Source organism: Mytilus trossulus, chromosome 4 (assembly GCF_036588685.1).
Source record: "Mytilus trossulus isolate FHL-02 chromosome 4, PNRI_Mtr1.1.1.hap1, whole genome shotgun sequence".
NCBI classification, from domain to species: Eukaryota; Metazoa; Mollusca; class Bivalvia; order Mytilida; family Mytilidae; genus Mytilus; species Mytilus trossulus.
In genome coordinates this window covers 89,256,866-89,270,536 of record NC_086376.1, presented here as the reverse complement: position 1 = coordinate 89,270,536, position 13,671 = coordinate 89,256,866, and the positions used below count along the sequence as shown (strand labels likewise).

The 13,671-nt window shown below is 30.8% G+C and overlaps 1 protein-coding gene across 4 annotated transcripts in view; it reads left to right on the top strand.

Annotated features, from left to right (window-relative positions):
* The window catches only part of LOC134716255 (collagen alpha-1(XXV) chain-like), a 51,191-nt gene extending 38,099 nt beyond the window's left edge, over positions 1–13,092 (top strand). The window contains exons 5-13 of one of the 4 annotated variants that reach the window (XM_063579136.1): positions 879–959; positions 1,695–1,775; positions 3,499–3,681; positions 3,960–4,031; positions 5,566–5,592; positions 6,094–6,183; positions 7,057–7,125; positions 10,554–10,657; positions 11,224–11,376. In XM_063579136.1, coding sequence (XP_063435206.1) covers positions 879–959; positions 1,695–1,775; positions 3,499–3,681; positions 3,960–4,031; positions 5,566–5,592; positions 6,094–6,183; positions 7,057–7,125; positions 10,554–10,657; positions 11,224–11,241 — 725 coding nt within the window. In that variant the 3' untranslated portion in view covers positions 11,242–11,376. Of the gene's footprint in view, positions 1–878; positions 960–1,694; positions 1,776–3,498; positions 3,682–3,959; positions 4,032–5,565; positions 5,593–6,093; positions 6,184–7,056; positions 7,126–8,466; positions 8,497–8,698; positions 8,795–10,553; positions 10,658–11,223 lie in introns of all 4 variants that reach the window. The other 3 variants (XM_063579133.1, XM_063579134.1, XM_063579135.1) reach the window with 3 other exon arrangements.
* The last annotated feature ends 579 nt before the right edge of the window (positions 13,093–13,671 follow it).

Sequence of the window (13,671 nt, the reverse complement as noted above, 5' to 3'; positions counted from 1 at the left end):
TGGTGATTATATTTGAAAGAAGTTCAATAAAATATGAAACATGTCCTGATAATTTTCTCTTCACTAGAAATAGCATTTATTGTATCCATTTATCTGCACCATATGATCATTTCGACAATTCATGTATCTTCATCGATTCTCAAGGTCAAATTATTTGAAAATTCAAAACTTATTCAAAAATTGAAGAGGTGATGTAACCAAACGGTACACAAAAGTATAGTCAAAGCTGATCAACTTTCAAACAAAAAACAAAATTACACAGGGGATTTATTAAACCCTATGAAGCTACGGAATATATAGAAGCTAACAATATACGCTCAACATTCATGAGGGATTAGGAAACTTAGTTTCTTTATGAGTAGTACATGCTTTAACGAAAAATCAAATTGTCAACGGGAGATCAAATGAGTTCTGTCCCTACAGATAAAGATTAATGAGGGAGCAACTATTCAACTTTAAAGGGGGCCACGCAAATATTTTTATCTAGTTTTTTACGCTATCAATCAATATGTTTTCCTCAAAATATAACACTATAAGTTATGTGGAGTTTCGGATCCGAGAAAAAAAATTGTGTCATCTGCATGACCACAAACATGTTTTCGTCAAATTGGGGATCAGCATATATTTTTAGGAAAAACCCTTACCCACCTACCCTTTATAAATAGTCGTTCCCTAAATAGATAAGAGCACTTATTTTACAAGATTAAAATTACAAAGGAAATAGGTATAGACAAGATAAAAAAAAAGCCATTCACCAATAGTTGGCATAGCTCCATATAAAGGCTCGAAACATCACACAAAGATGAAACCAATGTTCTAAGATAATGTGTCGTTTCGTCACAAAAGGTTATAGAACAATTTTAAATGGCGTTTTCTAGGAAGAGATGGTGCTAAAGGTGACAAAGGAGAAAAGGGCCACGAGGGTTTACTTGGATTTCCGGGCTTGAAAGGAGAAACAGGTTTATGGATGTTGTCGTTGTTGTTATTCAATGTTTTGTTTGTGTAATTACATTTATGCCATTTTTGTTTTTATAATATTTTAACGATTGTGTATGTGTTTGTCTTTGTCTTTGTAACTCAACATTTGAAACCCTAAATGTCATTTATTTTTTTCTTTGGAAAAAGCGTAGCAAAACAAAAAAAATTGAAGTCAATTCATTCAAACATCAGAATTCAAAGGAAGCTACATATATTCCATATAGTTTGTTTATCAGGACAACAAACTAACAATACAGTATTCCACTCCTGCATTTGTCAACTGTGTTGACCTTGATTGTCAAATTATGGACAAGAGTGCTGATTTGTGCTTCTCTGACGATTATTTGAAGGATTTTTTGTTGCATGCATTTCTGCGTTTCTGCTTTCCTATTCTGACCCTTTCTTTGCTTTTGTTAACATGTTGATTACTAAACATTGCTGCTGTACACGTTTAATATTATAATTTTTAAATTATAATTTCTTGGAACATGTTTATTGTTGACATTTTTAATTTAACACTTATTCATACATAAATTATGCAAATATAACACAAATTACTAATTTTAAAAAATCAAGAATTGATTTCTTATAATTTAATTAATTTCTTAAACAAAAATCACAAACTATCAATTCGTCATTTAATCATAACGTAAAATGTTCTATTCATGTGGAATTATTTTTGTATATCATTTACCATCTTATATCTATTTATACAGGACCATTAGGGATAAAGGGTGACAAAGGAGACAGAGGAATCATAGGCCCTGGTGGCCCTAAAGGGTTTGGTGGACCTAAAGGTAAGATTGGTCTAAATAAAGGCAACAGTAGTATACCGCTGTTCAAAGATTGGTCTAAACTTGTATTTGCTATTCATTTGAATCACAGATTGATGAGAATCAGACATTACAGCAACTGTGTTAAAAAAGTTGATAACATAAAATCGGAATAGTGCACGAACTAGACAATATATAACATATAAACCGAACCGCACATATGTACCGAACCTTACATATGTGAGGTTCGCATATGTATTGACCAAAACCTATGTACTTAACTTTATACATATTGACTGAACATGACACCGGAATCGAAACAAAACGCCAGTAAGGGAAGAATAGCATTTTACTTTGGCACAGTGAACCATTGACAAAGACAGAGCGAGAAGAGACTTCAGATGATTCTTGAAATCAAGTATTGTTCTACTTTGCATTCAGCGACTGTCGTATTAACTTATGGTCTCAACGGGATAAATCTATATCAACATATGTACACTGACATTAACATGATAACACCAATGTAACCAGAAAACTGCTTACTATTCTACAGCACTCCATTTCAGCCTAGGTTTTATTTGGGTGGGATCCATGTTGCTCCTTTGATTGCATTGTTTTATTGGATTATTTCTTCTGTTCGTCCGATTTCCTATAAACAAAAGTGTGGTTGTTCGTTCTTTAACTTGTTAATTTGATTGCCTCAGTGGTGATTTTCAACCCTTTTTATAGCAAGTTGTGTGGCATTTAGATCTAATGGAGATCCATATTTCAAAGAAAGATGCAAATATGTGATAAATAAACTATACTTGAGTAAATGATTAATTATAGCTTTCTTTAACTTTCTTAGAAAGTTTAATGGTAATCTTTTATTCAAAATAGGTGTGTGCAGATATAATGGTGTTTATGTTTTAGCACATTTTTCTGATTGATGCTTGTGTGAACTACTTTACATTCTATGAATAAGCTGTATACGTTGACTTTTAATAAAATGTTTGCAAAGTAATTCAAGCTTTGTTTTTGTCGTATGTATGTTAAGATGAAGACCAAACGAAATGACATTATAAATGCCATCACCATCACTTTCATTTGTTTCAAAGAGACAGTTATCTATATTAATCGACTGCGGTAATTGTATTGTGTCCGTAACAAAAAGTTAATAAAACATCCTGCTGATCCCACGTCCAGTACCGGTTCCTACTTGACAATTGATTATTTCACCAGAAGTTTGATTTCCCAATACCCAAATGACCATTAACAAACTTCAACACAAAAGTAATTTATAAAGCTGGATACTCATTACGAAATTTGTTTCTTTTGCATGACTGGTCAATGATCTTTGTTATATGTAGGATTGTTAAATCCTGCAAGGACAATAAAAAATATTTCCAATCAGAGTTGATTTGTTGTTGTCAGAAGCTAACTTCAAAACAATAAATGGTCTGTTTTTACCATTTTAATTTAAAAGTACTTTGGAGACGACCTTTATTAACTGATTTGCATAGTATAATGTTACTTCTCCTAATGGTCCAGGCCAGGAACCTGTGTCCGAGAGGTTTCTGTTTCGGTTGCGTTTTTTTTTTCTTGACCTGTAGAGTAACCATCTGTTGCAGATAAAACAAAAAAATGGCTGTAATCAAAATACAGAAAAATATAAAAGCAAGAGTTTTCACTAATTTTCATCAAATATATTGTAAAAGGAGAAAATAAACAATATTCAGTCTCAGACAAAATAACTATTTTTCTTTAGGAGAGATTGGGGAACCAGGAGAAGATGGCATTCCTGGCAAACGTGGTCGAAGAGGTCCAGACGGTCTGAAGGGTCGAAAGGGAATTATTGGAATAGATGGCCCTCAAGGTCATACAGGTCCAAAAGGTCAAAAGGGAGAGAATGGAGAATTAGGTGTACCAGGTTATAGGATCGCATGTAATTGTAAGTGTTATCAATTTACTTTTTCTATTCATACAAAAAATAAATGAAAAGTCCATACTTGGAACATGTTATATTTTGAATTTTGTAACTGCAAAATATAAAATGTTGAATGAACTTAAAAAATCAGATATTTCTTCTTTTATCTCTTCTTTAATGAGAAACGGCATTTACCATTAAAAAAAGGCCAATAGAACATCCATTACATGTATTGGACAAATATATTGTTACATGACATGATTATTATGCTTTATTTGCATGCTTACCAATGATAATATTAGGTCCCAGTGGTGAAAAAGGAGATAAGGGACAAAGAGGATTAATAGGTTTCACTGGATATAAGGGCGATAAAGGTACGATAAATGTTGTTTTGTTGTTGTGAAAAAGAAAAAGGATAAGTCAGTTGAGGGTGGATTAATTAAAAGATAATTATCACCGTACAGAGGCTTTGCAATATTGTGAAAAAACAAATAAGAATATTTTGATATTCTATGAATGTTAATTGTATTTAGTATTAAATCTGAGCGTATTAGTTGAGCGCCACTGATAAATCTTATGTAGACACAACGTGCGAGTCCGACTGTTGTACAAAAAGTTAAATCTGGTACCTTTGATGATGTTTTATATAGGTGTATTGAATTTAAGTGAAACGCAAGTGAAGGGAATACCATGGGTACGTTGTGTCGTCACTGACCAGCAAGTAGTAATGGAAATTTTGGGGAGAAAGTAAAATAACGAAAGTACCTAACTCCATGGAAATGTAAAACGGAAAGTTATCAAATGACAAAACCAAAAGCTCAAATACATCAAAAAACGAATTTCATATTCCTGACTTATTTTAATGTAGACAATGGTGGATTTAACCTTGTTTTATAGCTATCTTAATCTCTCACTTGTATGACAGTCGCCAAACAATCTATTATATTGACAACAATGTGTACACAGCTACTTTTACCTAAGTACTAGTTCTGTACTAAAAATTTGTGGTACTGGAAATCTACTTTTAAGATTCAGTACTATTTTGTTAATCTAAAATTATTGTAATGTTTAGGTACCTGTATTTTACAGTACTTTATTTGTACTTGAAATTTAGGTACTACAGATTTTTTGTTACTACCGTTCAGCATTTTGAAAGTTTTTCTATTTCAAATCTCTTAAAGTTATGGTTTTCAAACATGGAATACTGTATTATTTCTGTACGAAAATATTTAGAACAAATCAAGTACTGTAAATTACAAGTACCTAAATATTACAATAAGTAAAGAAATGGTACTAAATATTAAAAGTAAATTTTCAGTACTGCATTTTTTTAGTACAGAAATAATACCTATGCAAAAGAAGCTGTGTAAACAAAACACACATACAAAATGAGTAAACATGCATGTTATAACGAGGAGTACAGGAGTCAAACGCTCTTAAACCAAACAAATATTTCAATAGAGAAAAAACATAAAGCACACAAGCAAAATTTAAAGACAAAAATACAAAGATTTAACACAGCACACCAACACAATAACGGGATGAATAAGTGCCGTTAAAGGGATGTCGCCAAAAAAGGCGGGTAAAAGTAAGATTTACAAGGAAAATAAAAGAATACTGTAACACGTAATTAACATGATACTCAAATTAAATACCTTGAATCTATACTTCAAGACCATCAAGTGTTTTTGTTAAGTTGATAATAAATACTTATCAACAAGGCCTCGCTACCTTCCAATTAACATTATTTTAAAAAATAAGGACGAGACGATCTTTATCATAACCCTAGATCATCAACTTTTTTGCTCAGACACCGGTGACGTTTTGTAGAGTCTGAGTAGCAGTTGTCCCGGCCCTATTGTGGTAAAACGGTCTAAAACTAAAATTAATTCTTTTGTTTTTTTCCAGGTTCAGATGGTCTGAAGGGTGACACAGGTAAATTCATTTTAGTATCAAGTTATAATGACATTATTTTATCCTGAATGGAAACCTGTAGTCCTTATTCTTTCGATAAGATGAAGAGAAAACATGTCTTAATATTCTAATTTGAGATTGCTCAACTTTGTGAATACTCAACACTTGTCTTATTTCATGCAGATTTCTTTTAAAAAAATCAATTGGATAAATGTAGGATTAAGCCACAACGAATAATAAATTTGATATGTTCGATACAAGGTGATCGAAATTTGCAGGTACATATACATTGAAGCAACGAAAGGGTATTATTTAGATACAAAGTATGTCCACTTTTAATTTTCTTTATTGAGAAAAACGAGATCAATAACAACAACAGTATTTTAATATTTTTCTGAAGAGCAATTTTTTGAAAAAGTAAAAATGATAAAAAAAAAAAAGAAAAAGAGATAAACTATTAAAGTTTAAATTTAATGATCATGTTATGATAATGCATGGTACATATTTAATATGCTGCATCAGGATTTGGATTAAGAGGTCTGCCAGGCACTCCTGGTAAACCTGGGAGTAACGGTGATACCGGAGACAAGGGGTCAAAAGGAGCTTGTGTTGGTAATATATATGTTGTGTCAAATGTTGTATCATCATTCCTTAATCGTTTAAACAAAATTCTATCGTTGAATATTTTGAATGTGCTTATTTGTATATAAGGAAAATTTAAAGGAACTAATGAAACGTAAGATCAGAAAATTTGAAAATGTGGGATACATGTCACAATACATGCACAAATAATATTATAACTGTCAAATATATGGACACGTTGTTGCGTTGTGCTTTCTTATTTGCGTTTATTTTTAAATGTGATTTCTGAATAATGCATACGTGTTCGTATTAGGTTACATTCAAAGAAAATATATAATGAATCGATTAATATTTATTACAATTAATTTGTGTTTTTTTCTATCGATTTCTGAGTTTCGAATAGCGGTATACTACTGTTGCCTTTATTTTATAAGGTTTTAATAATATATCCTTTTCTTTGCACAATTGGTCATTTCATGTAATCTTATACAATGTATAACACTAAATCGGGCTAAAATATAAATTCATATTGTTAAATGTCAATCATTGTTTATTCTTGTTAGAATAAGTCAGTGATACAAATATGTTTGAAGAGGACATCGTCCGAACAGAAGGATTCATAAAATCAGTGGCGATAATGATTTTAACTTCAACCCTGAATACTAAACATAGACAAAGGAACGTGTGGTAGGGGTGTCAATAAGACAACTTTCCATCCAATTCGTAATTTTTAAAAGAAATATCTGCTTCATATGTATGAGCACAATGAGCTTGAAGTTTGTTAAAGCATAGATTCTCCCAAAGGTTAGATAATTTTTAAAGTAAAATATATCAATGACTATTGTAAAAATTTCCTATAATGTATACATTATCATGTTTTGAGAAATACCCTACATTTTGCAGTTTCTTCCCCCTTAGCAATGGAGAGTTGGAGAATCAACAGTGATTCTCCTTCATCAGCCGTGCAGTCAGGTATCATTACGTGTTGTTTTAGTCACCACTGCTTACAACGTCAGCACATTGCTAGTATGCCTTATGTACAATTGTAGTACCTTTTCTTTTTATTACTTTATGAGAAAAGCATTTCCTGTGTTTCGTTTGTATCTTTTCATTAGCAAAGCTTTTTTCCTAATTTGACTTATTCATTATGCTCTGTGATTCGACACTTCGCGTTCTTTTTTTGCTACTCTATTACTTCAATTTCATCGTTTGCCTATATAGAGTTTACTCCATAGTGGAGTACTTGTAGTTTAAGTACGGAGAGAAGATGCAACAAACTGTACTTTAGGTCTAGACATTGTTCTCATCAAAACCTGTAGTAAGAAACTGTAGGACACAACTCAAATGAAGCACCAGCCTCGACGATTACACCATAATAGAATCAGTCTGTAAGCTGAAGTTTTAATTTGGATCTTGTAAAAGATTAGAAACTGCTTACTTATGGGAATTATTTAACGAATTAAATTCAGACATTCTATCAGAAGATAGCACAGTTTGCATGTGAGAAAGTAATATTTCTTACCGGTTAAATGTCACAGGTAGAGCTTATAATTATAAAATATCGAAATGTATAAAGTGCATGCCATAACTATAGATTGCAAACAATAAATATTAGTAGGTAATATGCTAAATTACCATAGATAAGATAAGTGGGAGTATATAAGGTGGACTCGACACGAAGCTCTGCAAAATTTAAATGAAATTCATATTAGATTTTCAAAAATGATTTATTTTACTATACACAGCCAATTTTGCATATATACTATTTTTGTACTTAAACTCTGTAGTACTTAAACTTTACTTATGATATTAAGTACTATTTCTTTACTTTAAAATTATTGTACTATTTACGTACCTGTATTTTACAGTACTTGATTTGTACTTAAAATTTTGTTACAGAAATAATACCAAAAGCGATCACAATATTCCATGTTTGAAAATCATAATTTTAAGAGATTTGAAATAGACACACTATCAAAATGCTGAAAATGTAACGTTGTAACCAGAAATATGTAGTACTTAAATTTTCAAGTACAAATCAAGTACTGTAAAATACAGGTACATAAATATTACAATAATTTTAGACTAAAAAAATAGTACTGAATATTAGAAGTAGATTTCCAGTACTACAGATTTTTGGTACAAACATAGTACCTATGCAAAAGTAGCTGTGTACACTTAATGAATAGATTAAAAAAAGATCTTTAGTTTTACTAGAATAAATCTTGAGTATAAGATGTCTTTTCAGAAAAAGACAGTTTTACTAACTCTTAACCTAGGTTTTGTATTTTAAAATCTATTATTTCGTTGTAGAAACTACACAATTAACTCCAATAACAACAGGTATGCTCTAATTTAATCCACTCAACACAGAAGCTAAATTAATATTTCACTGTTTAGTAAAAATTTATTAAAAGTCAAATAAATATTTTAGATTTTATCTATATCAATTTTAAACGATATGCTTGATTTTTTTTTTAATCACCACCGAGTAGTGGCTACTGTTAACATCAAGCGAAAATCTTTCATATTTTATTTCATTCAGTACTAAATACAACATCATCAACAGCAACAAAAACCACTGTGATGGCGGCATTAGTAACAACAAAATCGACACCAACATTACCTCCTCGGACTAAAGGTTTCGATTGTGCATCAAGTTATTAGTTATATCCCTTGTGTCATACCAATTTATTATTCCCTGCAAATGTTTTCTCTAACAGTTACTACTGCATGGAGCAATTGTACTTTAACTCTGTACTGCTTGGATGCAACTTTTCTATGCTTTCTCTATTGTTATGTCCTTTGTTACATTTTCTATGCATTTTTTACTTTAAACCTGTTTAGCTATCAACTGCCATATGCATGCAGAATGCCAGAACTAAAAAAAGTGTTAAACCACATAAATTTGGCAAAGTGTTTGGTTCTTACTATATAGTCTTATATTTCGATTTACCTCTTTTTTTTCAAGGGTATGCATTGTTGAAAAGTGCATGTTTTTTTTTTTCTTTTTAAGTCTTAATATCTAATATAGTTAAACTCGTCTTTTTCTAAGTATGCCCCAACTATGATAGTAGAGAGGCATTATGTTTTCTAGTCTGTGCGTCCGTTCGTTCGTCCTTCCGTCCGTTTGTGAGACAAAGTCATTAAAGTGAGAGGGTTAGCGCTATAGAACCAGGTTTAATCAACCATTTTCTACATTTGAAAATGCCTGTACTAAGTCAGGAATATGACAGTTCTTGTCCATTCGTTTTTTATGCGTTTTGTTATTTGATTTTGGCGTGTGGTTATGGACTTTCCGAATTGATTTTCCTCTAAGTTCAGTATTTTGTGATTTTACTTTTTGTCCCGCTTTAGGTTAAAGTTTTTGGTCAAGGTAGTTTTTTATGAAGTTGAAGTCCAATCAACTTGAAACTCAGTACACATATGCCACTATGATATGATCTTTCTAGTTTTTATTGCCAAATTAGTGTTTTTATCCCAATTTCACGATTCGCTGAACTTACCAAATGATAATGCAATTTTCAGGTTAAATTGATTGATCAAGGTAGTTTTTTATGAAGTTGAAGTCCAATCAACGTGAAACTTAGTATACATGTTCCCTGTGATAAGATCTTTCTTATATAAAGAGTGTTTACCCCAATTTCACTAATTTCCACTAAAACAGAAAATGATAGTACGAGTGGTGCATCCGTGTACTATGGACACATTCTTGTTTGTCATCAAATTGAAGGAGGAATTAGAAAATTATTGGTAATTGTTTGGTTAGTGAGAGGGTTAGCGCTATAGAACCAGGTTTAATCCACCATTTTCTACATTTGAAAATGCCTGTACCAAGTCAGGAATATGACAGTTCTTGTCCATTCGTTTTTGATGCGTTTTGTTTTTTGATTTTGCCATGTGATTATGGACTTTCCAAATTGATTTTCCTCTAAGTTCAGTATTTTTGTGATTTTACTTTTTACATATAAAGCACTTTTGAAATATCGTCGAAGAATAGATACATTTCAAGGCAGCTAGGAACTATACTTTCTTAGATTTATTGTAAAAGAATAATTCACTTATAGGAACTTGATCATATAAAATCCATAATTTTACACCTTGTGTATTATTATTATTATTACTACTATTATTATTATTATTATTATTATTATTATTATTATTATTATTATTATTATTATTATTATTATTTTTATTATTATTATTATTATTTTATTTATTATTATTTTTTCTTTTTTTTTTCTTTTTCTTTTTATGATATCATTTTATATTATTAATCTATTATTAATATACATATTAAGGAAGGATTGCATTATTAACCTTTTAGGTATCTTATATATATATATTAGTGCTATTAGAAATTAATGGGTGCATGGATATTTTCATTAATGCTTACAAAGGAGTAAAAAATCCAGTTGAAGTTAAAACAGAAAACCAGCAGAATGATGCAAGTGCCAATACCATCTCCCAATACCTCATCTTATCTATTATATTGACATGTAGTGTATGTAGTTATATCAGCTGATTATAATCATAAATATATTCAATATACCATTACTATTTTACTACAATATAAAATGACAACAGACGTTTACTGCTATTCTGTTTTGTAGTATTTATTTTTTTGCCCTGAAATGCTTACCACTACTTTTGTATCCATTTTATATTGTTAAAAAATAACACGTGTCTTATATATATAAATGTACCTTTCTGATGCAGAAAAAAAGATAGAAAAAAAGAAGAGTTCAAAGTTTACAGCTAAAGTTGACCAGTTATTGAGTGTTCCTTGATGTAAAGCTCATTTGATTTTGCAAAAGATAATTATTGTGTATAAATGTGTATAAATGTGTATAAATGAAATACAATTGAATTTCTTTGATTTCGAGGTTGTTCTTAATGTTCATATTTTTCTTTTGAATAACGGAAAAATAACACAAAATACAGTATTTAAATTGATAATTATTTTTTCCAACGTGGCCATTTGTCATTATAATGTCATCAAAATAGTTAGTTTTCATAAAATACATTATTCAATATAACAATTTTAATTATTTGATGACAAATTTTCAGTTCGCAAACTTAAGATGATTGGAATACCGCTTTTTCTAAGACGTTCTGGACCAGTGATTGGTAGTTGGATTCGAGATTCCGCGTTGCCTAATAACTATTATGTGACTTATGACTTCTATGGGAGTTATGTGTATCAATACACATCTACTGAAAACTTTAAGTCAGACAAGATTGATAGAACACATGATTTGCGACGTTATCATTACTATGGGAATAGTCACGTGGTGTTTAATGGTTCTTTATACTATCATAGATCTGGTGAAAGTACAATTGTAAGGTTTGACTTGACACATGGAGCCATTAGCACGGTCCAAAAAATACATGGTGCGTCTTACAATGATAGTAACTATTTATATGCTAAAAGTCATGTGTATTTTGACCTAGAATTTGACGAAAATGGATTATGGGCCATATATAGAAAGCCACGTGATGAAAAAGGATTACATATCATGAAAATTGATCCCTTGACAATGCAGAATATAAAAACATGGCGTCTTGAAGTTGATCCAACAGAATACGGAAATGGATTCATTGCAGGTGGTATTCTGTATTTGGTTAGAGACATCACTAAGACGAAATCAACACTTGATTATGCTTATGATCTATACACAGATAAACAATACAAAGTTCCAACTCCAATGTTCAGAAATCCATACAAGTACAACACAATGATCAATTACTTTCCTAGAAATAACGCCAGAGATAGTCGATTACTCGCCTGGGATAACGGCGTACAGATGGAATATGCACTCCTTTTTTGAAACACATAGTCTATTAAAGCATGTAAATAATCCTTTATTCATACAGGTGCACTTTTCGATTTTGTTTTACTCAAATAAATTTACGACAACAAGATAACAACAAATAAAACTATTTAGAATTGCACCAGATATTTAATTAGATTATTTTTTATATATAAATATGTTGAACTATAAACCATGGGGAAAGTAAACTTTTTGATTCAAATGTATAAAGATTGTTAATGGCTTGGTTGTATGCATTTTTTTTATATAATGTGATGATTTGCATTTATTTAATCATGAAATGTGATTTTTTTTCTGCATATTATACGAGATGCTTATTGAAATATTTCTATTCATTTGATTGTTTTTTATGTAATAAATTTTATAAAAACAGAAAGAATAGTGTGTTTGCCTGTACATCATTATCCAAACAATAAGTTATAATTTTGCTGGAGTTTCTCATCGACCATATTGTTAACTTTGGAGCTAAGGTTTTCCAGTCATTGCTATAGGTGCCAGTGTATACCTGTCCTGGTCGACCTTATCTTTCTTGTAAAAAAAACAAGAATATCAAAGAAGATAATTTAAACATATTATATGTATATTGCTGATGTTCTTTCCATTATCATTCGAAACCTTTTTGAGTTGGTCTTATAGTAAATATCCTCCCGACATAGAGATGAAAGACACTACAGATACAGCTTCATCATTTAGATATATTCAGGGAATTTGCTTCAACGGTCATCTCAGAATCTAAATCCCTCATGCACAATATTATTATAATTTAGAAATTATATATTTTCCTCACTCTTATCACCATTAAAACAATTTTCCCCGCGTATAGACAATACATTTCTAAACTCACACGTGTTCCCCCGCGTATAGACAATACAATTCTAAACTAACACGTGTTCCCCGCGTATAGACAATACATTTCTAAACTCACAGTGTTCCCCCGCGTATAGACAATACAATTCTAAACTCACACGTGTTCCCCGCGTATAGACAATACATTTCTAAACTCAGTGTTCCCCCGCGTATATACAATACATTTCTAAACTCACACGATATTCAAGAACACTTGCAGAAGCTTCTTAGACTTTTTTAAAATGTTGTCGGTGTATAAGAAAACATATATAATGAGCCAGTGTTTTGTTAAAAAGTTCATCGGAAATTACCAAATGTATAACAAAAGTACCAAACTTCAAGAATAAGACCTAATAATAAAAATTCAGTGTCTACATCACAAATAATACATTATTGTCTTGACTTATCGATTTTAAATGCTGACATCTTTTTATTTACTTTACATTATTCCCTTTATTTGTATTTGCATTTTATGTAGGAATTATTTATATATATAAAAGAAGATGTGGTATGATTCCCAATAAGACAACTCTCCACAAGAGACCAATTGAAACAGAAAATAACACTTATAAGTCACAGTACGGCCTTCAACAATGAGCAAAGTCATACCCAATAGTCAGCTATAAAAGACCCCAAAATCACAAATATAAAACAATTTAAACGAGCAAACTAAAGGCCTAATAAATGTAGAAAAATATAAACGAAAAACAAATATATGTAGCACAGCAAGAAACCACAAACACATACATATATACAGAATGTGGCTAGGTTAAACATATTAGTATCTACTATGCTTTATGTTTAAATACATTGTATGTACTATCAACTACAAAATATG